The sequence below is a fragment of the Arvicanthis niloticus genome, chromosome 22 (genome assembly GCF_011762505.2).
Source record: "Arvicanthis niloticus isolate mArvNil1 chromosome 22, mArvNil1.pat.X, whole genome shotgun sequence".
Lineage (NCBI taxonomy): Eukaryota > Metazoa > Chordata > Mammalia > Rodentia > Muridae > Arvicanthis > Arvicanthis niloticus.
In genome coordinates this window covers 16592535-16619616 of record NC_133429.1, presented here as the reverse complement: position 1 = coordinate 16619616, position 27082 = coordinate 16592535, and the positions used below count along the sequence as shown (strand labels likewise).

At 42.5% G+C, this 27082-nt stretch overlaps 1 protein-coding gene across 5 annotated transcripts in view; it reads left to right on the top strand.

Annotated features, from left to right (window-relative positions):
• The window catches only part of Cfap54 (cilia and flagella associated protein 54), a 279965-nt gene that overhangs the window by 134119 nt on the left and 118764 nt on the right, over positions 1 to 27082 (top strand). For all 5 annotated transcript variants that reach the window (XR_013106305.1, XM_076919997.1, XM_076919995.1 and 2 more), the window contains 8 exons: positions 3703 to 3855; positions 5892 to 6086; positions 8074 to 8161; positions 8445 to 8654; positions 11128 to 11194; positions 13840 to 14022; positions 19250 to 19336; positions 26319 to 26441. Coding sequence is in view for 4 of the 5 variants with exons in the window: in XM_076919997.1 (XP_076776112.1) it covers positions 3703 to 3855; positions 5892 to 6086; positions 8074 to 8161; positions 8445 to 8654; positions 11128 to 11194; positions 13840 to 14022; positions 19250 to 19336; positions 26319 to 26441 (1106 nt within the window). In the remaining variant the exon portion in view is untranslated. The remainder of the gene's footprint in view (positions 1 to 3702; positions 3856 to 5891; positions 6087 to 8073; positions 8162 to 8444; positions 8655 to 11127; positions 11195 to 13839; positions 14023 to 19249; positions 19337 to 26318; positions 26442 to 27082) is intronic.

Below are 27082 nucleotides of genomic sequence, written 5' to 3'. Positions count from 1 at the left end.
GCTGAAGTTGTAGTCTTAATGTGATATTGGAGGTGAGGCCTTTAGGAGGTGAGTAGGTCACGAGGTCATGAGTAGTCCTCAAGAGTGGGATTGTGTCCTTTGAAGGAAGCATAAGAGAGCATGATAGGTCTCTTTTTATGACATGATAGGGACACCCTTGGAAGGTAGCTGTCAGCAATCAGAAGAGAGTGCCCTCACCAGGACCTGAGCATGTTGGCAGCCTGGTCTAAGACTTCCAACCTTCCCATCTGTGAAAGATGAGTTTCTTTTGCTTATAAGTCATGCAGTCTATGGTGATTTGTTATAGCAGCCAGAACTGACTGAGGTATTTGCTTATTTTTCTTCCTCTGATCTCAGTCTCCAAGCAGGAGATAAAACCAGAAGCTAATGAATTCTTGCAAGATAAAGAGCAAAACACTAGCAATCTACAGACTTGAGGGTGTTGTAGATAAAGATAGGGGTGTGAGAGATTGCATATGAGGAATACAGAGTGTGCTTTGCTGAGAATGCAGAAGTGGGAGATTGAGAAAGGACATTGAGATTAACCCACAGAAGAGATTCTTAATAGATCATTCCCAAGCCATACAGCTTTAAAGACCTGCAGTTATTAACTTGTTAACATAATTCTTTGAGCATGTATCATATAACAGATAACAGTTACTAGGGGTATAGTAGTGACAAAATGGTTAAAGCCTTTGTCTTCAGTGAAACCCCACCCAATGAGCAAGGAAGACACAGTATGTCAGAACGCAACAGTGATTTGGAGATAGTCTGGGAGGAGAGATGCTTAGTAAGCAGGGTGATGGAGGAAGGCCTCACGGAGGAGTTAATAACTAAGCCATAACCTTGAGTTCAGAACTCAAGATACATGATACCAGAGAGAAGAATATTCTAGTGGTTCTTAACCCTCCTATTGCTATATCCCTTTAATACAGTTCCTCATGGTATGGTGATTCCTAGCATAAAATTATTTTTATTGCTAGTTTATAACTGTAATATAAACACCTGATATGTAGCATATCTAATATGCATCCTCTGTGGAAGAGGTCCCGACCTATAGGTTGAGAACCAGTATTTGAGACCAAAATGAGGCAGTTGTGTTAAGCCTATGGACTGGAAGTATGAGTGATGGATGAGACAGTGAAAGGTAGAACTAGTAGGAGGCAGGCAGAGCAGTGTGGGGAGTCGGTTCCCATACGGTTGTTCTAAGAATTATAGTGTTTTCTGAAGGTGATAGAGCAGAATGTTTTGGATCAATGAGTAACATTAGGGAGTTTACATTTTTAAAAGGCATCATCTAGAAACTGTGTTGGAGGCATATAGTAGTCATAGCTGGGGTATAGAGGGGAGGCAATTTGTAAGGCAATTGTTTAAATTCCAAAGGAAGTAGCAGGCCCTCATCATAGTGGAAGTGGGAAGGAGTCCTTGAGAGATGGTGGGTCTTGAGGTGTTTTCTGAAGGGTGGTGAGTCTATCACTTGTTGTGGAGTTGATTTGGGACCTGAAAGGAGAAGAGTTAAAGATGGTTTAGCCTTTGGTTGAACATTTATAAAGATGAAGCCATTCTCTATTGAGATGGGAAAGACTAGAAGGAGTAGATGCTTTGCTCTGTGTGTGTGTGTGTGTGTGTGTGTGTGTGTGTGTGTCACACACAAGTTGGGCTGGGATTACCCCAGCTGGGGACATGTTGGGGCTGAGTTTGTCTCTTGCAGTCCTAGCAATGTGGGCCTTTAGATATATGAGTGAGTGTTTCAGAAGGGCTTGAGGCCAGAGATAGAGACTTGGGATCCACCAGAACATTGCTATTTAAACACAAGACCAAGGATGATCTTTCTGGGGTGAGTATGAATTAAGAAGGGAAGAAAGGCATCTGAGAATGATACCTGGGGTCCCAAGGCCAAGAGGTTGGGTTGAGAGAGCCAAAAGAACCAGTGTGAGTGATCCTTTGGGCTGATGATGGACTTTGTTTTAAAGAAGAGACGTGATTGAGGTGAGTTCATGAGAGGATGGGAGACAATGAGTGCAGGCAACTGTTTTTTTGGGGTGGGATTTTGGTATAAAATGGAACAGAGAAATAGGATGGTAGCCTGATGGGAAATGAGTCAACAGAGAGAGCATTTTCATTTTTAAAGATGGGAGAAATAACGGCAAGAATGCTGTTGGGAATGATTTCACAGAGGGGGAGAATGAATGCCTTGAAGGAGGAGGGAATTGAGACTCTCTAGAGCGAGGGTCTCCGTGGGCTGATAGGCACTGGTTGCAGGGACCAGATGAATATTTTCCAAATCTCCCCAGCTTCCTTTGATTCCTTATTTTTTTTATGGAATGAGCAATGAGTCATCTGTCCTTACTCCCAGCAGCTCTCCCTGGTAGCCATGTCACAAATCTCAGTCAAGTGAAATAGCACAGTGCTCTGGTGTAGGAGAAAGTCTGTTAGCTGCTGTACCTCTCTGTGCTACACCTACATGAACACAGCTGGTACCTAACTTTCTAAGATACCCATCGTATGTGTGATTCCTGCTGAGAACCATGTCCCTGACTCTCCATTGAAGAAAATAAAAGGCAACTCCTTTAATGAAGGCTTCAGCACTGGGGTGGACCCTTTTGTTCAACAGGATAGCCGAGTCTGCTCACTGTGTCTTGTATTCCACACCATCCCTACTGTCTGTCCTTACACTGGCTCAAAATATTTGTGTGTCCTCAGGACCACCTCCTTGAATTCCAGAGTATGATGCTGATCTGCCAGGCCCCTCCATGCCTTGTTGTAAACTAAGGGTAATAGTGGCCAATATTTTTTTGTGGTTGTTTTTAGGATTCAACCAATCATAGTAATTTAATTAGACTTCGGACTGGAAAGACATATCAGTGTATCCTTTCCTGCCTCTGTTAATTTGTCTTCTTTACTTCTTTCAGTTTGTCATTTAATCAGATTCTCTTTTCAAATGTGAAACTAATTCTTCTGTGTTGGAAAGTCTTATCTAATCAGCTAGGCCAGGTGATTCTTATGGCCGAGGCCCCATCCGTTAACCTCCTAGTGTTCTCTTAACTAGAAAGTGTCTACATTACCAAGACTTTAAAATTTTAATGGATGTTTTACTTGTTCAGCTTATTGAAGAAGTAAACCCTTAGGCATCCAATTCAGAATCCTGTAAGTCCATTCTCCAGTGGCTCTCATCTGGGTGGAGCCCATGTGCAGCCCAGTCCAATTCCTGGACAACTCTCACTGCCCAGAGACCTGGCAGCATCTCTGTGTCATGTCAGAGCAACTGGTTAACTCCAGACCCACACATGGCCTCAGCTGCATTTCCTCTCTTAGGGCTTCTTTCTCTTCTCTTCTGAAATCAGCTGCCAGTCTCCAGGATTTTTTTTTCCTCCTTTCGTCTGTTTCCCAAGGCACCTGGGCTTTGAAGAGGCTGTTGAAAAAAAAGAGTAAATTATTTCATTTTTTATGACAAAGTAGGAGGCTTCACAAGGAAAATTGGCAAGATCTAAAGTTATTTGCATTTCATAAGAATAAAAAATTTTAAAACTTTGAAATGTGCTAAGAAAAAATTCATCTATGTGTCCAATGCCTGCTACAGATTGAGGCTTTTGAATTTGCAAGTGCAAGTCTGGGCCAAGAAGGTCTCTGAGTTTGGACCATTTGGCAACTCATTGACTTGGTATTGCTCTCATCCCTTGGTAATGTTATCCTCTATTTCAGAGCATAAACGAGCCAAACAGATTGTCTCTGTGCCCCTGGACGTGAACGACACTTTGAGATGCTTCAGAGAGACCCTGGAAAAGTCCAAATATCACAACAGATCCGTCCGACACAGCAGAAAGCTGCTTTCTTTATTTCTTGCACAGACACAAGGTAAAGGTTCATTCTCTGTCCCCTGATCTGTTCTTACGTTGGCTATCATCCTGCTGAATATTCCACACTCATAATCCTCCCCTCTTCCCAACATGCTTCTCCCCTGGCAGCCATTTTCTATCTTGCCTAACAGATTCCATCATTCATTCATTCTCTCTCTCTCTCTCTCTCTCTCTCTCTCTCTCTCTCTCTCTCTCTCTCTCTCACACACACACACACACACACACACACAAACACTTTATTCCAACCAGATGCCTGACCTGCTTTTAAACTTTCTGTTCAACTAGCCAACTAGTTAGTCTGTAGTCTGGAATAGATACACATAAAGAAAAATAGTGTCTATTAAAGTTTTGTTCCATGCCTCGAAGTTCTTGGCCCTTTCTTTGCAGGTGTAGCGCTATGGTTATTTTCCTTTAGGAGATGACTGAATCATACCAAGTTAAGAACTATAGCGAGAATTTTGGCTTCCTTTAAAAAAACACAGAAATGGGAACATGTTTCATTTTATCCCAGGTGTGGGATGTGAGACCGCTTCACAGCAGGTGACTATGATTTGCGTCATGCTCTAGCGGAGGCGTGATCTTGCCAGCTGCAAATAGTTTCTTTGATTGTGGGACATTTGGAGTTCTAGGGATTCTTCAGAGGGTATATAAATACTAGGGCCCTAATAGGCAGGGTTGGGTTGTTATTGGTTTATTGGTTGATTGTTGGTTGCTGTTGGAGGTGGTTTGTTAAGTAGTTGTTCACAAAGAAGAAGAAATTAGATATCCTAACAGCAAAGACCAAACTTGCCCCAAAGAACTTGATGTTCCTAACCAGCAGGAAGTAGTCTAACAATAATTGTACCTTTTCCCCTCTGTCCCTTTTCTCTCCTATTCAGTGTTAGGGAGTTGAAAGGGGTGGAGAAAGGTGGAAGAAAAAAGAACCCACAAAGTGGTAAAAGATGGTTACACAGAGCCTTTTTACCAGATGCCTGTTGTCAGTCTCAGAGAAATAGATTCACTTTAAAATAAGCATCCATAAAATGTCTTTTACAGGGACTGGGGAGGAAGAAAGAAAGAATGGTGGAATGTCTGTGGTATGGAGGCAGGATGGAAGCTTTGGAGGGGAGAAAGGGGGTCAGCAAATGGAACAAGGGAGGTCAGGTGACCAAGGACAAGTGGGTGCTGGGAGAAGGTTTGGCAGGCAAAGTGTTTGTCATACAAGTATGAGGACGGAACCCATGTCAAACTGAGCATGCTGGTAACACCAGCGTTGAGTAAGCGGCTCCTGGTACTCACTGGCCACCCCGCCGAGCCCAAATGGTCTGCTAAAATAATTCTCCATATCGGACTTACGGACTCCAATTGCTAAATATATTATTAATGGATAAACAGGAGTTACAAAATCAAGGACAACTCATTAGAACCGTTCTGTCAGCTCACCCTGTAGATACTGAGACATTCTTCGTAGGTCTCGCCAAGTGCTCAGACGATTGACATCAGCGTCTCTCACAGCTTCTCCCTAGGTTCCTTTATGCTGCTTTCCTGGCCCATTTCCTCCCTGTGTTCTCTGATCTTCTAACAAGATGGATTTCCTCCATTCCTTTCTTCCTGTTTCAGGTCAGAGCTCCATACATGTTGCTTTTCTCCAAGAGGCTTCTGTCCCAGAGGTGAACTAGAAACTTAACGATGGGAAGCTATTTTTATGAAGACTCAAACTTTCCCCAGCTTGTAGAAGAAGCAGAACATTAGCTCAGCCTTAGCCTACTTGGCAGCCCCTCTGCAGTGCCATAGCCTGTCTGTCTGTCCTTCTGTAGTGCCTTAGCCTGCCTGGCAGCCCCTCTGCAGTGCTTTTCCTGAAACAATAAGGTACAGAGCCCATCTACTTGAACAACTGCAGACTTCATGCTGGACCCCAGGGTGAACAAAACTGCATCTGTCTGCTCATCCGACGCCCATCGGAAATGCTCTTCCTTCCCTGACATTGCTTCTACCTTTCCATCCTCCCCTTCTTCCCCCTTTAACATTTTCCATTTTTTTTACCCATATCTTTAGGTGAAAGAGGAGGGATGGACAACTCGAAACTTACCCCAGGGAAGGTGGAGTTTTGCCTGGGAACAGAAGAGATGCACATGCCAACACCTCCCGACCTTTCCCAAGAAAACTTCCGAGTTTTTAGTTCAGTGGAGAAAAGCAAACTTCCATCTTCACAGCTGGGGCTGGTCATTTCTTCCTACTACCAAACTATTGGTAAGGCTAACCCTTTATGAGTTGTCAGTCTGACCTTCAGTGTTAATGTGAGATTGCATCTGGTCCTGAAATGTTACCTTTAAGAGTAGGGTGAGGGCTGTAGAGACGAGATGGCTCAGCCAGTAAGAGTGTTTATAGTGTAAGGGCAGAGACCTTTGTTCAATCCTCACATCTAAAGGTGGAAGGAGACTGACTCCACAAAGTTGTCTTCTGCCCTTGACATGGATGCTGTGCCATGGGATGTGCTCACCCACAAGCACCTCTTCCTCTCTCTCTCCCTCTCCATCCCCTTTCCTCCCTCCCTCCTTCCCTCCCTCCTTCCTTCATCTCTTTCACACACACACACACACACACACACACACACAGACACACACACTATACAAACACTAATAATAAACTAATTAAAAATTAATAATGATGAAAGAACTTGAATACATCCCAGCCATTTAGGCTATGCTAGAACATTCTAGAGACAGAAGCTGCCCCATGACTCATCTGGCTATTATTTTTGGCCACTGCAAGGTTCTAGGCCACCCCTCTGGCCCTGTTCTCATCTTGCTGGAACTGAGAGATTCTTCTGAGGATGGTGACAGTGGCAAGAATTTCTCCTCTGTCCCCAACAATCTCATTCTTCACATCTTTCTCTCAGATGTAGCTTTTTTTTTTTTTTTTTTTTTTTTTTTTTTTTTTTTTTTTTTTTTTTTTTTACAAACCAGTAGTAGGCCCTTCCCCATATTGTATGACACCCTCTAGTGACACCCCTCCCCACTGCTACAGACATTGTATAATTCTCCCTTTACTTCTTAATGTAAAACTGGCAATTCACATGTTCTTTGTGATATGTGATTTCTGAAAGTTCATTATGGAGCTGTAAAGACAAAATAAGGGTGAACACAGAACGACTCTGTAGCTATGTCCTGTGGTTTAATGTATAAATGTGAGAGCACAGGTGCTACCGTCCTGCCTGCGGGGTCTCCATGGCGACAGGAGTAGATTGACACAGGTGTGCTGTATCGGGGAATTAAGTTTTATCAGCACTGTGAGTTTGGTTCTCAACAAAACCAAGCACCACAATGTTTATATTTCTGGGAAATTAAGGGAAATCAAACAAAAAATACTTTTAAAAAAGAAACCCTTATAAAACAAAGCTAGATTTCGGACTTTACAAACAGGGATATCACTTTTTTGGTCACTGTGGGGCAAGTTTCTGCAAGACATCCTGTATCCCCAGTTGTTACCAGCTGTGTTCTAAAAGATGCTCCTTTGTGACAGAGCAGGGAACCCCTACCTGAGGACTCAGAATTGAGCTCTATGATCCTAGTGCTGCCATCACTGGACAGTACTGCCACATCTGTTGGTTTCTTCTGGCTAGACAACCTTAATTATATATGCATTTATTAGAAAGATGATACAATACTCTTATTCCCCCCATCCCCCAAGTCCCCTTTAGGTAAAAAGAAAAATCTGATCTATTGGGATCTTGTCAGACCTCTGCTACAAACAACCTTCTAGGACCTTTCTGTTCATTGTAGTGCAATCTCCATCTCTCCAAGTGGCAGTCAGCACCCTCTAGAATTTAGGCACTACTTCCTCTCGAGGCTCCCAGTCCACCCTCTTTAGAAAACCAAACTCCAACTCCATTCTTACATCTCTGGCCTTCCCCCTACCTCCATCCACTTTTCCATAAGTCTCATTAACCACCTCTGCCTGCCTGGCTTCACTCTAATTTTTCCACAGAGCCCCTGTAATTCTGGGGGCATCAGACTCAATCTCAAATCCCTCAGTGTTCAAATAGAGCCCCGTTTGCTCTCCCTGGGTATATATAGCGTGTGGCATTTGAAAACACTATTAGCTTGAGTTTTTGTTTTTTTCCCCACTGCAATCTCCACAGTTAAGAAATAATGCAGTTGGAGAATATTCTTGCAAACATAAAGGGAATATTTTCCTTAGATCTGACATTTGTTCTTTTACTTGATTAAAAATACAGATGTTCTCCAAGCCAGTAATCAAAGGAGCCTTAAAGTCCAGACATTGCATTCCCTCGGAAGCCTCCTCATCTTTGCAGATAAGAAAAGGTACTGTCCCAGAAGTTTGTAAAGGCGCACACTTTTGTTTGTTCTATCAAAAAAAAATTAGGAAAACCCTTTTCTACCATAATGTGAGTTCTACCATAGCATTGCATTGTGCTATTTCATTTGTCACGTGACCCAAGATGAGCTGTCACAAGGAACTATCATGTAGTATTTTATCCTCTGACATTTGCATTGGGCTCCCTCATTGTCTTCTTGATTTTCTTCTTGGAAGGCTGATGTGATTCCTGACCCCAGAGGATGTCCCACTCAGTGCTCTCTGTCTTAGGGCTGCCTTTAAATGTTGGAGCCAAGCTCTTGATGACATCTTCAGAAAACCAGACGTTCTGCACAACTGGAAAGAATTTGGCACCTCCCTCCCCAATGCCACCAGCGGCTCCTCACCTCCTGGTTTCAAAGACTACAGTGAAGAATTTCTATCAAAATTTGGCATCTGGGGGTGTTTGCAAGGGGCAGTGATCTCAGCGAAGATAGCGCAGTGAGTGTTAGCGGGGGTGGCGTGGGGGGAGCCCACCCCACCCCCGGCCGCCTTTGCTTCCTCCACAGCAGCTTTATCCATCTACAGGGTGATTCATTTTCATCATGTGATATTTTTATTTGTAACTCCCCTCCTGTGACATTTCTCTGGGACCCGGAGATGAGTCCCACCTGGGCACAGACCTTGGTTTATTGAAGGATCCCAAGTGCAAGAATGGCGTTGGTTTTCAGTAGTTCTTGAGTAACGGAGCAATGAGCGCTGGCGTCATTGGTGCTGGCTACTCAGGCCGAGTTTGAGAGCATCTCAGGAACCCCAGGTTCTCAGTGTGTTGCTTCAGTGCCCTCATATGTAGACTGTGGAGATGAGACTCATGCGACACCCAGGGTGCAAGGCAGTACATTTGTTCCCTGCTGCTGCTGCGACAAAACATATTTCTGTTGCTTCTTGGTGCTAAGGATTAACCCAGTGTTCCTCACATGCTAGGTGAGCACTGACCACTGAGCTACAGCCCCAACCAAGGCTCACATTTATTATCTTAGCCTTCGGAAGTTCAGAAATCCAATCAAGGCATTGCGGAATAGTAGTTCCTCTGAAAGCTCCAGGGCACAGTCTGTTCTCCGGAGCCATCCTGCCATCCGCTTTAGATCCTCTTACGTTCTGTGGCCAACAAACCTACCTTAAGCTTTAAGATCAACAGTCTACTAATGTCTTACTTTCTTTCCACCCTTTGTCTCTTTCCTTTTTTCCCCTCTCTTCAGCTCCAGTCCTCTCTGACCTTTACTTTTGCCTATGTATTTCCTTCTGCTCCTCAGACCTTCCGGTCCTTCTCTTACAAGTACCAGCCTGTTTACACTGGACCTGCCATGACAATAGCGGATATTTACTCCACCTCAAGGTCTTTAATACAACTGCATCTGTATCGTCTCTTTTGCCACAAATGGTAATATTTTCCCAGGCTCTTGGGGTTACGATACACATGTCTCTCTGGCTGTGATTCAGCCTTCTACATGCTTATCGCAATGCTTTGTGCACCATTAACAACTCACACAACAACTATAGGAAATTCCAAAAGTCCAGAGTGGGAGAGGAATCTTTTCTGTAGTCATTTCTTTCGTCCACCTACAAGGTGTGGTGAAGAAAACTCCACACTGTATTCTGAGCTATATAGCATATTAAATGGCAAAACTTCTTTTGGCTGTCACAAAATTGGTACTTTTGGAAGTAGAGAACGTAATAAATTTCCCTAACAGTGTTCAATATTCCCATCTATCAATTTTGACTTTGTGTCCCTGGGAAGGAACTCGTCCTCAGACCGAAAGCCAAACAGATACGTAGACACATTCAAACACACATACCTGTGAACACAGAGAGCCGACCTGTGTGACTTGGTAGAGTTCAGGGTGAGACCTAGAAATTGAGAATGATGGGTTGGCACATGGGAAGGAATAGCCCTTGCTGAGGGCACCTCAGCTTGGATTCTTGGGAATTATCTCCCAGTGATTCCAAGCAAGAAAGCTGTTCCCAGCTGCAAGTGTGACTTCCAGGGGGAGACATGAGTCCACATGGACTTTCCTATTCTCATACTCTGAGGGCAGAGGACATGCTTGAGTGCAGAGTCCCACCTCTGACACCCACACAGAAGAACTCACACGGATGGCGTTGTTACTAGAGTTGTGCCAGCTGCCTGGTTTTATTTATCTAAGTGAGATTTAAGAGAAGATAATTTGGTTTACAGCTGCAAAGGCAGGTTGCAAGAGTCACATAACGGAAATACAAACTGGTCCAAGGGACCTAACAGGAGACAATCATAGTAGAAAGATGCGATTTTCATTTTGGTTGGAAAGGCTTAATGTTATCAGCGGCACCAAACCATATGGCTATAGCCTTTGGGGGCAATTATTCAACCATATTCATAGAAAACCTTCTTCTCATTCCTTTGTTTTTTTTCGCCAAAAATTTGCACTTCTAGTGATTTTCCTAGAAGAATTAATAAGATATGCTCTCAAAGTTTAACTTGGAATGTTTACCTCAGCTTTTGAAGACAAAAAAAAAGCTGAGACAGACTTTTTTATGTATAATACATCTACACAATAAAACACTATAGTTCTTTGAATAATCATAGAGTTTGTTAAATCCACAAATAGAAAAGTGGCTTATGTAATATATATTCATATATATATATATATATATATATATATATATTATCTGTGGTATAATTTTAATCTTAATATGAACAAGCCTTTGTCTCTTTGTATACCACTATAAGAGAAAAAGTCTAAAAGAAAACCAAAGCATTGCTAGTGGTAGGATTTGGTATAACTTTTCATTTTCTTCTCTACTTTTTCTTAAGTTTTAATGCATACATTTCCCCCTCCCCCCCAATGTTTTCTGAATCCCAGACATAGTTCCAAATACGTTCATATAGAAACTTTGGAAAGTTGCCTACTAATTGGTTTTTCTTGCTATTCTTTAGGTTTATTAAGACGGCGAATGTTAAGAAAAGAACCAACTGTTGTATATTGTCTGCGTTGCTCTTTCAGGTAATAGTTTATGTAATTATTATTATTATTATTATTATTATTATTATTATTATTATTTTGGATTGATGTTAGTAAACAGATGTGGTTCATCCAGTGCCTAAAAACTGCAGATAGGGAGGTAGCATGAGCTGCCCTGAAGTTCCACACGCTTATCTTCCCTGTGTGGACGGCATTTGGTGGGTGCTATCCCTCCTTAGTAGCATAGAATGGTCCGTTTTCAGTCCCTTTCCTCCTCCAATGGGTAGAGTTTTACACAGAGGGAAACTGAGTTTCCTATGCTCAGCAGGTGCTCTATTAGCCATCAATATAAAGCCAGTCTGCTTGACTCCACACAGTTGCCAGGGTTACCTCATCTCTATAAATACAGTTGTGCTGGGCCGCCTGTGAGAACATCATAAAGTGAAGTCCAGAGGTAAACTGGTTTAAGGCCACAGCGGTGTTGGTGTTTCTCAAGATTTCTTGCCGAAGAAGAAAAGAGCTTTTATCTGAATCACAACATCAGAGAGTCAGGATGGAACCAGGGAGCCTTTGCTGAGGGTCCTGTTTGCTTTGATGGTCTGACAGATACCCTTGCTGTGTGTGTTATAGTTGGCTGATGGCTTCTAAAATCTGGATAGATAAATTCTTTGGGAAAGCCTTCTTCAAGTTTAAGGGCAGACTTTACAGTTTCCTTATAATTCCAAAATGGTGTGTTTGCAAGGGAAGTGTGAGGCATGAGAAGAACAGAGGGAGCAGGGGCCTGGCTTTGACCCCCACACCACACCGTAGCTTGCTGTTCAGCCCCTCGTTTATACTGTTTATGTTCTATAGAGTGTACAATTAAAAAGAGTTACCTTTTTGCTTAATGTAATATTAAATATTACTACATTAGTAGTGCTGTGCCTGAAATGGGTGTGAGCCTGTGAGGTTTATCTTAGAAGCTGGTTAATTTTTTTTAATTAAAATTTTTAAATGAAAATTATATCATTTTCCTTTATCCCTTTCTTAATTCCATCGTCTCCCCAATTACAACCCCCACTATACATATCCTACTAAATCCCTTTCCTGTTATTTGTAATGTATGTGGTTTCAAGACTGACCTCTTAGTACTGGATAACAAATTAAGGAACAGGAAGACTGTTTCTCTCCCTCTCGGTGTTCCTCACTTAGCTTTCGTTCTTTGTCTATGGGTAGGAGGGAGCCTGAGGGATTTCCCCCTCCCATGTCAGCATGTCTGTTGGTATTGTTCTTGCTCTGGTCCTGTCAGGCAGCTTGTTCAGGTATCACGGGTGTTGCCTCCCTGTCATTTTTAGGGATACAGTCTCACTGCAGACTTCCTGGTCCTCTGATTTCTACCATCTCTCTTCCCCTCTCTTCCTCAGGGTTCTCGAGTACCTTGGATGCAGGGATTGTATGGTGGTTGTATCCATTCGGACTGGGCCCCCCACAATCTCTGAATTTTGACAAACTATGGTTTTATGTAATGGTTTCTGTCTTTTGATAAGGGACAGGAGCTGTACTTTTACTTCTCCTGAGTAGAACACAGTTGGGGGGTTATGCTGACTCAGTAAAGTAACAATAGCAGGTGCTCTCCTAAGGTCCATAACTCACCAGCGTTGGGGATTTGACCAGGTTTCCAGTATCAGGCATGATTTTGATTTCCCTCTTGTTGTGCAGGCCTTAAGTCCAACAGAGCTGTTGGTTACTGCCAAGCTATAAATGCCACTATTCCACCCTTAAGTATACTGTGCCATGTTGGTAATTGTTGTAGTTTGTGAATGTCATAGCTAGGCAGGAATATTAGTTATTTTCCTTCCTTGGAAACTTGCATATCACCTTTCAGTATGACTGCAGCTAGTTCTTAGGGAGGAAGAGAAGCCTGTTAATTTTAAAAGTGGTTTTACAAAGCAAATTAGAGATATTAAAATTCCCAACAGCTTCATTTGTCTTTGAAAATTGGATACCTTATAATGTTAATAAGTAATCAAATTGGAAATTTTCCTTGATTAATATGCATTAAAATGATTTCATAATGTTTTGTCTTCAACTAATGGTTAAGCATTAAAATACTCAAAGAAATACTTCCAAATATAAAATTTGGTTTTATCAATATATCTTGTTTACATAGCACGTTGCATATTGTTCATATGAATTACATAAGAGACACTGGTTTAGAATCTCCTCTTGACTGGTTTTGACTTCAGTTACCATCTCCCCTATAGTCAAATACCATGGCATTTTGAGTTAGAAAGACATGGCTTAGAATCCTTCTATTCCATCATTAACTATGTAAATTCATGTAGATTCAATCCTTCATGGTACCATTTGTGAAATGACAAACCTTTGTTCTAAGAGTAGGTTAGGTGAGGATTAAATGAGATACTAGTCACACAGAAGTTATGAGCAGGACACAACACAGGCCTCACCAAATGATAATATTTGGTTTGAAAACAGTAAGTGGACTGTTATAATGGAACTTAGGAAGCCCACCTGGAGTGAGACCAGCATTAGGAACATATGATGATGATGATATTTAATAAGCACTACTTACTGTGACATCACTACACAGAGCACACACAAAGCCTCTCAGGGAGTGGCACGCGTGCCTGTCTTGGCTTGCTCGTTAGTACAGGTGAGACGTTGTGGCTCTTTATTTCATCTCCCAGAGTCTGCTTCGTACGACGCTCCCACATCCCAAAGCCGAACGTAACTATGCTCAGTACGAAATTACTCAGCTCCTCCCTGGCATTGAGCTCTTCTCGGACAGATTCAGGGCTGACATCTGCAGTGTTATCGCAAGCCTGTACTACGTCATCCGAGAACTGCACTACGCTAAGTACAACCTCATAGTAAGTGATGTGTAAGAACAGCAGCTCATTTTTTTAATGATATCACTATCATAAATTATGTGTAATAATGGGATAATGTTTTCTATTATAAATTTTTCTTATAAACATCTTCTGATCATATTTTTCTGTTTTCATGTGTTTTATTTTTTATTTTTTATTTATTTATTTATTTTTGGTTTGTTTAATGACTCAGTGCGTTTCATTAGTGTTGCTTAGCAACAGGTCCAGTGGCGACAGGTTACTCACAGGACCGTGGGAACTTAGCAGTGTCTACGCCACTGAAGAAAATGTCCCCACCCTACTGCAACCATCGTTTGATCCTCAGAGCTTGTGAGACCCTCCTGTCCTACCTACCCCTAACTGCCTATAAATCCTCAGGAAGAAGTGGGGCCTCATGACTCTCTTCCTTTGCCACGTCAGGGTGTTGCTGGGTTCAATCACGTGCAGGTTTTATACAAGTAATCACAGCTGCTGTGTGCCAGGGGTACCATGGCCACCTCATGCCCAGACAGCACTCCATAACACTCTCTCCTGTCCTCCGACTCTTAGATTCTTTCTGTCCCTCCTCTGTAACATTCTCTGAACTCTGCCACTGATACAGACGTCCCATCTATGCTTATGCATTAAACTGTCATTTATTCTCAAGACTTTGACCAGTTATGTCTCTGCCCACTGCAAACAGAAGATTCTGAAGCAAAGTCGACAGCAACACTCATGTAGAAGGATAAATGTAATTATTTAGAAGGCGACTAGGTGGGTGAGCCATGTCTGTTTAGCAAAACAACAGTAGCTTGCCTACTCAGGCCCATGACTCTACCAACACAGGCTTTTTTACCAGGTTTTAAGTACCAGATGTGAGTTCCTTCTGTATAACAGGTCTCAATTCTGATGAGAAAATGGTTGGTCACCCCTATAACAGAGTTGCCATAATGGCACCACCAGACACTGAGTTTATTCTAAGTCAGTAGTATAGCATGCCGTCTGAAGAAGCTAGCTGAAGAAAGCTAGCTGTTGCTCACAGTTCGACCCCAGCCACTGACCTAGCAACTTCTGGTACTATAAGGGCTAACCAACAAAGAGGAGGCTTCCATTTTATTGCCAGCTTGATTTCTCTATGTGCTGTGACCACAGCATATGGAATCTTAATACGGTCTCACCATCTAGTTAGTGAGCAACCCACTGCAGTGGAAATTGTGTTTTGTTTTGGGGGGCCTTGAGGTGCCCTCTGTAGACTTGCAGGGAGCTGGCCTTTCCCCAGCACTAAGGTTTCCATTGGGAATCTATGACTTCTGGGACAGCTTTATCTGCCTACGTAGGCTACCTCTGTTACAATGCTTCCATTATTATTATTTTTAATTAGTGTACTAAATGTCCTGTTTTCTTACCAATTTTTTCACACAATCTCAGTTTTATTTGAGCTTTCTCCTCACATCCCCAGGGGCCCCGTTCTCCCTCTCTGCTTTAAACCTCTTACTCTGCACCTCCCCACTGAGACGTTCATACACGAGTTCTATAACTTCCACCACACATTTAAAGCCTCTTAGTTTACTGCAATACATTTCCTAACTTGCCTTCTACTTCACACATTTTGCTACTGTGCATCTGGTTACAACTTGTAAAATCATACTCACTTTGGATTCTTACCTGTACTTCCAAGACTGTATCTCCATCGTTTCTGCCGGTCCTGTTTGTGTCACATGTCTGTTTAATTTTTGTGTTCTTTTGTGCTCTCCTACTTCACTCTTCCTTCCCTTCATCATGACCTATGTCCTTTCTGTCATAGCTTCAGCTAAAAACAATAAACCCTAACTGTGAGATAAAAGGCAGACACATCCCAATGTCTCCAGAACCCCCACTGTCCAAAAATAACTCATTTTTTTTCTTTTGGGTGAAAGAAATGAAAGCATATATCACAAACTTGAAGTTAGTCAACTTAAAAATAAATTGGTATGCTCTAGACACTGGCCAGGTTTTATTTTCTCTCTCTCTCATCTCTTTTTTATTGTATGTACTTCTGTCCATTTTAAAAAATATCTACACCCCCCTCCCCCAATTTGCTTCTGGTAACAATCATTTCATTTTTTCTGGTTCTTCATACAACTTTTATATCTATTTTCCTATCTATGCCTCTCTCTCTCTCTCTCTCTCTCTCTCTCTCTCTCTCTCTATGTATATATACGTATACTGCGATACATATATACATAGATTTAAGATAACTAAAAATAAAATTTCATTAGGATGGTAGAAATGGCATGCTGATTTTAAAATTCATATAGAAATGCAGAAGACCTAAAATAGCTTTCAAAGAGATGAACAAAGTTACTGGTATTATAAATTCAGTATTTATAAAAAAGATACAGAAACCAAGTTAGCCTGATGCCAGTGTAAATAAATAATGTAAATAATGGATCAATAAACACAATAAACACACATACACACACACACACACACACACACACACACACACACACACACACACATATCACAAGTTCAAGGCCTGCCTCTCTATGTATAGATATAGATATATAGAGATATGGTATACTTGTTCTGCTGAATTCAACTCCCTTCTTATATTAAAAATAGTTATTGCCATGGATATACATTGTTAAATTAGAAAGCTCTGTGGTAAAGTGAAGAGGGTTGTAAGTGCTTTCAACACTGGGAAGATTTGGCAAGGACTTGTTTACTTAAGAAAAAAAACCAAACAATGATACTCTGTTTCCTGTAGTGCAGTTCACATCTGGATTGGGATATGCTTTCATCTCCTAGGGAACCCCCAGCTGCCTCCCTATATTCATATATAATATATATCACTGTGCTAAAAAAGAAATGAGACTTTTCCCCTCTACAATTTCAGAAATTGAGAATGTTTTTTTCCTGAATAATTGAGCAATAGGCAGCAATAAAATAGTGTGTTTCTATTTCTCATTAAAGAAAAGAAACTAAATCTCAAAGGTAATTGCTCTTGATGTTTTGTGCTGCAGTAATTGTAGAAAAGGTTTTGTTTCACATTTGCAGCGCATAATTGCCAAAAACTGTATTATGTTCAAAGCCATTTAAAACTAATTCCAATCTTTTACAAAAGTGATTACTGGTTGTAGCTTCTAACTGACCCACCATTAGGTGTCTCCCAACCAGACAGAAGCAGTAAGCAATTTCTGTTCTGTGTTACATTGACCGTGAGAAGCCTCTTGGCAAATGAGACTTCTGTAAAATTCAGACTTTGCTCTGAGACAATAATTTGTCTCATCCAGGTCTGCTGGTTTAGACCTATAATCCCAGCTACTCAGGAGGCTGAGACTGTAGGGTCACAAGTTCAAAGCCTGCCTCGGATTTTAGGCAACTTGAACACTAGCCTGGGCAGCTTAGTAAGATGTATCTCAAAATAAAAAATAAAAGTCAAAGATATCAGGAGATATAGTACTCTGGCAGTGTTAGAGTTCTTTCCTTATGTGCACAAGGCCCTTGGCTCACCCCTCAGTCTAGAGAAGGTAAAACAAATATGGAATCCCATCCTTTGGCTTGCCAGGTGTAGCTGTAGGAAGGAAGCCTCCGGTCTGAGTTGAGATAAGGAGCTGTTCCAATATCCAGGCCAAACCATCCCCTGCTCTGATGGGTCAACTGAAGTACTGGTCAGTCTGTGACCATTCACATATCCACAAGGCTTCAAGAATAACTGGACTATGGGTTTAACTTTAGGACAATGAAATACTCAGTGAAGGGAGAGCTTGGGTTTAGTCAGTAGAATCTGTGCTCTGCAGAGGCTGGGACCAGGCAGAGTTTTTGTTTTCACTCAACAGTGCCCATCTAATACATGAGGCACATTACATTTTTGCTATGGAAAAGTGATGATTGAAGACATCACAGGTAACACTACGTAGCTAAGTAAGAACTACCGAGGGGGCATGAATGTAGATCCTTTGCCTTAAGTTCTGTGTTTTTAACAACATGGTTTCCAGTCCTCACACATTTATGTTGGTATTACTTTTACAAGAAGAGAATTAATTGTACTTGAGTTTCTCTGCACTTAGAGATGTGCTCCTTACTTTGGGGTCACAAATGACTTGGCCTCGGAACTCTCTGGTAGCATCTTCAAGGGCTAGTAAAAATTTGGAAGCCTATGCTAATTCAGAGGATAAGCTTGATTGTCAGCTTGATGGGGTTTGGACCCATCATGGAAACCAGCCTCTAGGCATATCTGAGAGAGACTTCCGGATGAGGATAATTGAAAACAGGGCTATTCTCCTTAAATTTGGGGGCGGGGGAGGGGTGCCACGGACTGGGGTCCTAAACTAAATGAAAAGGAGAAAGTGGAGTGAGTTTGGCCCAATACTGCTCGTATTCTAATGTTAATTTGCCCCCCCCCCAACTATTTACGGGTAAGACACTGAGGGATCCTGCCCCCAGTTAATTCCGATTGGTAAATAAAGATGCCAGCAGCCAATAGCTGGACAGAAGAGGCGTAGGCAGGGTTTACATGTCCTGGGCTTGGGACCACAAGGAAGGAGGAGGAAAAGAGAGAGCCACCATGCCTTAGAAGAGTGTCCAGGAGGGAGACAGGAGCTGCCATAGGGGACAGAAGCAAGGAGAGCACCCTGGACTCTGTGCCAAGAGAACCCAGAGAGCTGATTAATTGGAGTTAACAGCCAAGATGAAACATAGAAATTAATAAATAGTAACTCAGAGTTATCAATGGGAAAGTGGACTCTAACAGCATGGAGGTTAGGCAGTTGCCCGGAAAGTATGCTGCTTAAGGCATATTAAAATATAAAGGCCCTGAATGTCTTTCATCTGGAACATAAATGGTGAAAAGTGGGAAAAAACCCCGAACCGGGATTTATTAAAATACTCATACTACAAGACAGCAGACTGAGCGCCAACATTTATCTCTCTGCTTCCTGACTGAGGCTGCAGTGTGGACTGGCTGCCTGGACCACATTGGTACATCTTCCATACCAGGATGGCCTGGACCCCCCAGACTGTGAGCTACAGTAAACCTTTTTCTCCTTCAGTTGCTCATGTCAGGCATTTTACCGCACTCATAAGAAAGGTAACTAATATAGCTAGGCAGACCATTTTATTTGTATAAAACAGTTTATTTTGCTAATGTGAAAATGTGGTATTTGTGTAGCACATCCTATAGTGTTAACGTTTGGCAAAATTGGATTAGTGGCCTATTAAGTTGATAAGTTATATCTTAAAACAAAGAATGTTTTTCTCCTGGTAGGTTCTGCCTCTCCTTGCACTGTACCAATATTTTGTGTCTGTCATTTGCCAAGACATAGTCAGAAATCTAGAAGCAAGAATCCTCAAGGTATGTTACAGACTTTCGATACGTTTGACCGGCTTTATCTTTTAAGAGTACTGTTTTGCCTTCATTTGATTCTAATACTTAATTAATAAGCTGTTAAGAACATGGTATCATACTGATATAAAAATAATGCAGTTTGGGCAACTGGAAAGATAGCCCAGCAGTTAAAAGTATTTACCACTCTTCCAGAGAACCTGAGTTCAGTTCCCAAGACCCACTTTGGGCAGCTCACAACTACCTGTAGTTCCAGTTTCAGAGGCTCAATGATGACCTCTCCTGTCTTCCATGGGTTCAATAGACACATATTTTTTTTGTTGCTACCCCACAACTGTAATTTTGCTACCATTATGAATCATGATGTAAACATCTGGGCTTTCTACTGGTCTTAGGCATCAAGGACAGTGACCACGGGGTGCCCCAACCCACAGGTTGAGAATCTCTGTTTTAGACAGTGATGTGCTTGGGCCATGGTAAAGTAAGAAACATGTGGTACCTCTAGGATGCCTCAGGATATGGTGCCTCCAAGGTAGTAATCCAGCTAGGTGTCTGCTGTTCTGGGTGTAGTGTCTCCTCTAGAATATCTCAGGATATGTTGTCTGAAGCTCTGAGTTCATTTGTTCCTCTGTGGATCTGGATTGAGTGGACCTTCCAGTATGTCTCAGGTGGAATCCGGGGTTCACACAACAGCAGACCTGGCAGAGGTCTGATCTAGGCCTCAGATCTGAGAACTAGTTTCTAAGACACTGTCCAAGTTAGAGCGCCTGGGATCCCTGCTTCCTCTGGGTTCTTGGAGGTTGGGGACAGAGCTGCCACACAAGATCTGCTTAGTGCTCTGGCCCAGATCGGAAGGAACCAGTGTTCCCGGCCAGGAGTAACTTCCTGGGTCCTATTGGTTCCCAGTTACTCCCTGTTTAGGGCGGGCCCTGCTGTCTGCTTACCTAGGACACTGCCTGAGTTCGAGTGCTTGGGATCCCTGCTTCCTCTGGGTTCTTGGATGTTGGGGGCAGAGCTGCCACCCAAGATCTGCTCAGTGCTCTGGCCCAGACCGGAAGGAACCAGTGTTCCGTGCTAGGAGTCTGCCCTGAAGTTTTGTTCCCTGCTCTGTACCTTCTAAGTACTAATGTGGAGTTCAATTAGCTGTGCCCCTCCCCATACTTACATGTAAGCACAGACCATATTAACACAGGCCTTTCCCCCGGCTATGGTTTCCTTTAATGAACACTGTAGAAAGTAGAGAAATTTAAGAAAGAAAAACAATTAAAATAAAATATTTAGCATTCTTGAGCCTAAACTATATCTTGACCATCATTTCACATATTTCCACTCATGCTGTGACACAATCAGCTTTATCCTGACAAATATTTCACAAAGAGATCATTTAAAAAGATCTGATCTCAGGGATGGAGAGTTGGCTCAATGGTTAAGAGGTCTGACTGCTCTTCCAGAGTACCTGGGTCAGTAACTCTAGTTTCAGGGAATCTAGTGTCCTCTTCTGGCTGCCTTAGGCACCAGGCATGCATGCATGTGGTACACACACACACACACACACACACACTCTCACATATATACCCACCACACACACATACATTCACATATACTCACTCACACACATACTCACATTCACATACATACACACACTCAACACTCAAACACACCCACTTTCACACACTCACACACACATACACACACCCACAGACAGTCACACACACATACTCATACACACTCACACACAGTCACACACACATACTCATACACACACACAGTTATACACACACACTCATACACACTCACACATAGTCACACACACATACTCATACACACACACAGTTATACACACACATACTCATACACACTCACATATGCACACACACACACAGCACTCATACACATATAATAATAAAATGAATCTTTCAAAAAACAGATCTATACTTTTGCGGTTTTCATCCCTGATGTAAACACTCCCAATGCAGTTCTCCTCAAGCCTCCCACAGAGCATCCCTAGAGAGGCAGATGGGACAAGAGATGCATACAAACTCTTGTGGTTGGAAATGACCAAGTTCTAGAACAGCACTGCAGGACCCGACCCCAGCTCACCTTCCCACAGCACTCTGGGAGGATGTTCCAGCTTACCCCTTTCCTTCTCCTCTGGAGACTCTCTACTTTTCTCCTTCAAACCCCTCTTGATTTTCAATGAGGAGAAATTGGACTTCCCTGTGACCCGCATCTCCTTCTAGAACTTTTGGCCCTTGGTATTGCACTTCAATAGCACATTTTAAAAGACTCAACCTCCCTCTCTCTCCAAGACTACAATATTCTTGAGACAAGAATATTATTCTTAATCATTTTTTAAAAATTTCCTGAACTGTTTTGGGTAATAGGTTCACATATTTGGTGTTCATTAGTTGATTTTTAGGTTGAACTTTGTAGGTATTTGTCAAGTGCCAACTGTCTATGTGTGTGTTCACTGCCACTCACATGAAAACAATTGACAAATACTCATTCATTTTAGAGTGTGATTTGGGGCTGCTTGAGATGGCTTATCAGGGTAGAAGCACTCACCACCAAGCCTGACATGGGTTTGAGCCCTGGAACCCACAAAGTAGAGAAACTGACTCCCACAGCTTGTCCTGACTTTCATACATGTTCAGTGGTAGCCCCCTAATACAAAAATAACATTTTGAAAAGACTTACTGAATACCTCTTATTTAAAAGCAGCATATTAGAAACTTGAGTCCAAGGCATGTAACCCACAGTTTTTGACCATAAAGCCATGAAAACTGGGCAGAGGGATGGGGCACACCATCAGCTGGTAACATATGTACCTGTCACTTGATTATTTGCAGGTGAATGTGATGGGACTTGTTTCCAAAGTTTGAACAAGAAACCAATGGCTCTAGTACGAAGGTTTCACTAAATAGGCAGAATTTAAGCTTGAAAACAAGACAACTCAGGGAATGGGAAAGAGAACAATCTTGGAAAGATATAGAAGTTAGAAAATTCTGAGTTTTTCTGGGGACAGACGTGCTTTTGTGCTACTGGAATGGAAATGGACGTTCTGAGCAGGAAGACTGTAGACAATAACGGAGAAGTGTCAGAGAGCTACGCTGGGTTGCTGTCTCCTCTCCAGGTTGTACATGACCATTGCTGTCTTGCATCACAGTTCAAGACCCTCAAAAACCAAGAATGGGTCTATTAACATTCTCTTATTGGAGGAAGGCAGAGGTTCTTGGGGCTCAGAGCCTCAGAAGACCATTCCCCTCCTGGAGATAGAAACAATGATCGAGGTTGGAACTTTTTGGGAGAGTAACTTTTTGTGAGTTGTCTATGCTGCAGGTAGATTCTTCAGTGGTGTAACTGCCCGTGGGTTGCCCAGGGTACTTTCTGGTGTTACCTTTGCATCTCCTTTGAGTTTTCCATGAGCCTATAAACAACCTCAAAAAACTCATAGTTCACCGCTTAAGAGCAAGGCAGAATTCTGTCTTTGGACTTTGGTCATGATTCTCTCAGAGAGTGGCTCTGAAGCCAATGAAGAGCCATGCCCTCTGTTTGGAGCTTTGGCTAGGAGAGGTATTCACTATAGAATTCTGGTCAGATACCACCAGAGAATGATACTACCAGGGTTGGTGTCTGCTAATACTGAGAGCAGTGTGGAACATGGAAGCTTTTGGTACAGCAAGATTGAAAACTGTGATTAAGGTCTTGACAAATGCAAGGCAAAAGACAGATCCCACAAGGAAGAAGTGACAGTCTGTGTGAACGGAAACTGTATGATCTCCCTGAAGCAACTGGGGTGTCAGTAAGTGAAAGAGAAACCTCAGACTTGGGAAAAATCAAGTAATGATGCTCCTTGACTAGCCAGGCTGTGATAGATAGATCTTGCAGTTAAGTTTCTAGGGTGTAGTATAGTCTTCCAGGGAACGTCGTAAGGCCTCTTTATGATTTGCTATTCTGCTTCACGGTAGACCTGCTAACCCCATCAAAGATTTATACTCAACATTTCAAATGATCCCAGGAAGGGTATGATTGCTTCAGAAGGTGTATCAAGGTTTGATTGATGTCCAGTTCTCAGTGTCCTCTGGCTTGTGTCCACAGAGTAGGTTACTCCAACTGCTTAAATGGATATATGATGAAATAAGTCAGAGTTAGCCTTGGCTGATGTTGTTTTGGTACAGGGGTCTGACAACACAAAGGTCTGCAGGAATATTTCCTTATAGTGATCATGAAAATAATGACTACCTGGGGTCCAGAAGAGTCCATCTGTCTCCCCAAGTGCTGATTTTGGTATTTGATGACTGTGGAGATGGTGTTGGGGGAGGGGGGGCAGAGACCATTTCATCAGCAACAGCTGCAGTGTGCATCTCAACAGACAAATGATTTTTTTTTCCAATTAAGAACAGCCTTGTAGCCCTTTGTGTTTTATTTTCATGTTAGTTTACCAAATTATTTCCCCTAAACTGCCTTTTTTATTTCCTTAAATTGTTCCTTGTTTTTTTTTTTCTACTCTTGAAGTTCCTAAACCAAGTACAGAAAGGAGAACAGAGAATAAGGTGTATTGCATAAAGAAAAATTGATTTGTCTTTTTCTACGTGGGGTTTGTGTAGTGTGTGTGTTTGTGTGATCTTTGTGTTCATTCAATTTTGTACTTTATTCTCTGTATCTATTCATAGTACCTCTGTCTTCCACAAAGTCACTATATGTAAGGGCCTTTTTCTGGTTCAAAGTTTCCGTAACATTTTTTTCCCTTGCTGACACTGAACTTGGAGCCTTGCCTACAGTAGCATGAGCTTCGCCTCCTCTGAGATGCACCCTCAGCCCATGTGTTTTGACACAGTCTCACTCTAACAGAGGCTGGCTTTATATTCCTAGTGGAAGCCTGGCTTGAAGAAAGCACTGGGATTTCAAGCATTCCCCATTGCACTCATCGCACCTATTGAAGAGACACAGAAAGCCTGCAGTTAGAGCTCCCCTTCCCCACGTGTCCCAGCACAGATGCCACCAGCCTTTCGGGCCTTTTGGAAAGGGCAAAGAGAAGGCCCAGCCTAGCATTGTATGCAATTCCCCTTTTAATGGTGGCCCTCCCTTCTTCCTAACAACCCAATGGGGGGCAGTAGATGCCAGCTTTGGGAACAGACAAAAGGCAACATACCCCAGCCTCTGTGTCACGGAGGCTGACACTCTCCTTGGTACATTAACCAACATTCCTCTGGTGCAGATGGCCACTGTCCTTGGAGAGAACGAGGACCAAACAAACATCCTTGGGATGAAAAGTGCTCCACTCTTGGACCATGAGGGAAGGAAGGGCAACAATTAAGTGTTCCCAAACCGCTGTGCCCAGTTTGTAAAAATACACTTGCTCTTGATAGCACCATAAACTTACTTCCCAGGTCAGAAAGGTATCCCTCCCAGCTGCACGGTTCTGCCCTGCTGTCTGAAACAAATGTTATCAGTTGTAAAGAATGGGTTCCCCTTGTCACCTCTCCAGTCAAGTAACCCCAAAGTCTGAGGATCCCTCCCTGCTTTTGCATATGTGCACATATATACTCCAAGCCCCTAGTTGCAGGGATAGCATCCCTAACCTGTGCAGAAGACTTGTGATCTAGGTCTGATTCGAGAAATAAAGGCTATCTTTGTTTTTACATCGCACTTGCTATTCTTGGAGTTCTTCTGGGGTTCCCAAGAACTGGGCATAACACTATCACACATATCACACTCACCACACACACCACACCCATCAACACACATCACGCCCACCACACACACCACACTCATCAACACCCATCTCACACATCACATCCATCACCATTTATCATACACATCACACCCATCACATACCTCACACCCATCACATACCTCACACCTATCACACCCTTCACACCCGTCACACACATCACACACATACACATCACACACATCATACCCATCGAGATCTATCACACCCATCACACAAATCACACTCATCACACCCATCACCAGCCATCATACCCATCACACACATCATGAACATCACACATAACACTCTTTTTCACGCTGCAGAAAGAGCCATCTACTGTGGTCTAAAGTCTCTGTGGACTTGGCCACCATGTTTGCCCACTTTTTCTCTCTCCCTTGTCTCCAGCACACAAAACCTGTGACTTCTGTGTTCAGGGATCTCTTGGCGTATTTTTTCTCTCCTTTACATAATTCCCAACCCTTCTCTTTAAGGGGTCTTCCTCGATGAAGTTTTCTGAGACCCCGCTGTTGAAAGCAGAATGTTGTCAACACCTGTAAGCCTTCTTGTCCTGTGTGAGAGCTTCATGTGTCACTCACATTTGGTTAACTACGAATCCCAGGGGACCTTGAACCTTCACGTGGCCATGCTGTCCAAGGGATGTTCAACAAACATGCTGAATGCCACCTTCCCTTCCTTCAACTTCCTGATTTAGTCCAACTGAATTGTATTTCAAGTAAACCTTGCAGAATGTATAGCCACCAACTGGTTAAAACCGTTAAGCAGATGGCTTTAAAACTGACACTGTTAATTATAGATACGAAAATTAATAGCTGGCTCCATGTTGACACACTGTGCTTTTGTCTGACTTTCCTCTGAGGGTTCAAGAGCGTCAATCGTATTTTTACTTTGGTTTTCCTGCTTTCCCATGGGAACCATGGGAACAAAGAGATGAGTTCAATTAATTTTTTAAAACTTCTCCATGGCTGTTATGGTTTTGTGTCTGCCTCCGATGAAGTAAGTAAGGGACAGCCGAAGAGAGCCTGTCACTCTGAATAGCCCTGCCATTGTTAGTTCTGTGGTCCTCTGCACACGTAAGCAGGCACTTTCACAAGCACGTGAGTCTGTATTCACTCATCACCCAGTGAACATTGATGAGTTACACACAACCATCACTGAGCAGGTGTTTTGGAGCTTAGAAACTGACACGTTTTCTCTAAAAACTGTATTTTATAAGTAAAAGGAACTAACTTAAAATCCCTTTTCCTCCTTTTATAGATCGAAATCCTTATAGATTTAGGCTTCTTTTCGGAAGCCTTTTATGAACTATCCCAGATTTATCATGGAAAAAACATGCCGTGCGACATCCCTGCTGGCTATAAAGCAACAACGAAAGTTAAGGTAACCTTGATTTGATTCAGTGTCTTTTTTTTTTTTTTTTTTTTTTTTAAAGAACTTGCATTCCTAAAACCTAGGGAACATTCCCACAGAAGTGTTCACAAGTCTCCAGTGCACCAGATCTTGCTGTTAAGGCTGGCTCCAGAGAAATAGAGTTTTATTTATCTGGAGTGGAAATGTACTGGGAGAGAGGGAGGATGGTCCTGGAGACGATTATTGGGATGGAATCCCAGCTCAGGTGTACCATATGTCACTTTTTATATCATGGTGCTCTCTTTAGGTACATCCTCTAACATGGCCCAGATTTGGGGGTCTAATCTTGCTACTTTTGTTTATTGCTTTTCATTGAAGTGTCCTGTTGGAAGTTTTTAGTTTATATTCCTTCTCCTCCTCCTCTTCCTCCTCTTCTTCCTCTTCCCCCTCCTCTTCCCCCACCTCCTCTTCCTCTTCCCCCTCCCCATCTTCCTCTTCTTCCTCTTCCTCCTCCTCTTCCTCCTTCTCTTCCTCCTGGATCTGGGGATGAGACCAAGTGCTTTGTGAGTATGAGCCAGGCACTGTCTCTGGGTTATATCTTCTACCCCTTTTAGATTTCTCATGATTTCTCCAAGGGAAGAACAGTCTGCATTTTGCCTAATCTATTTTGA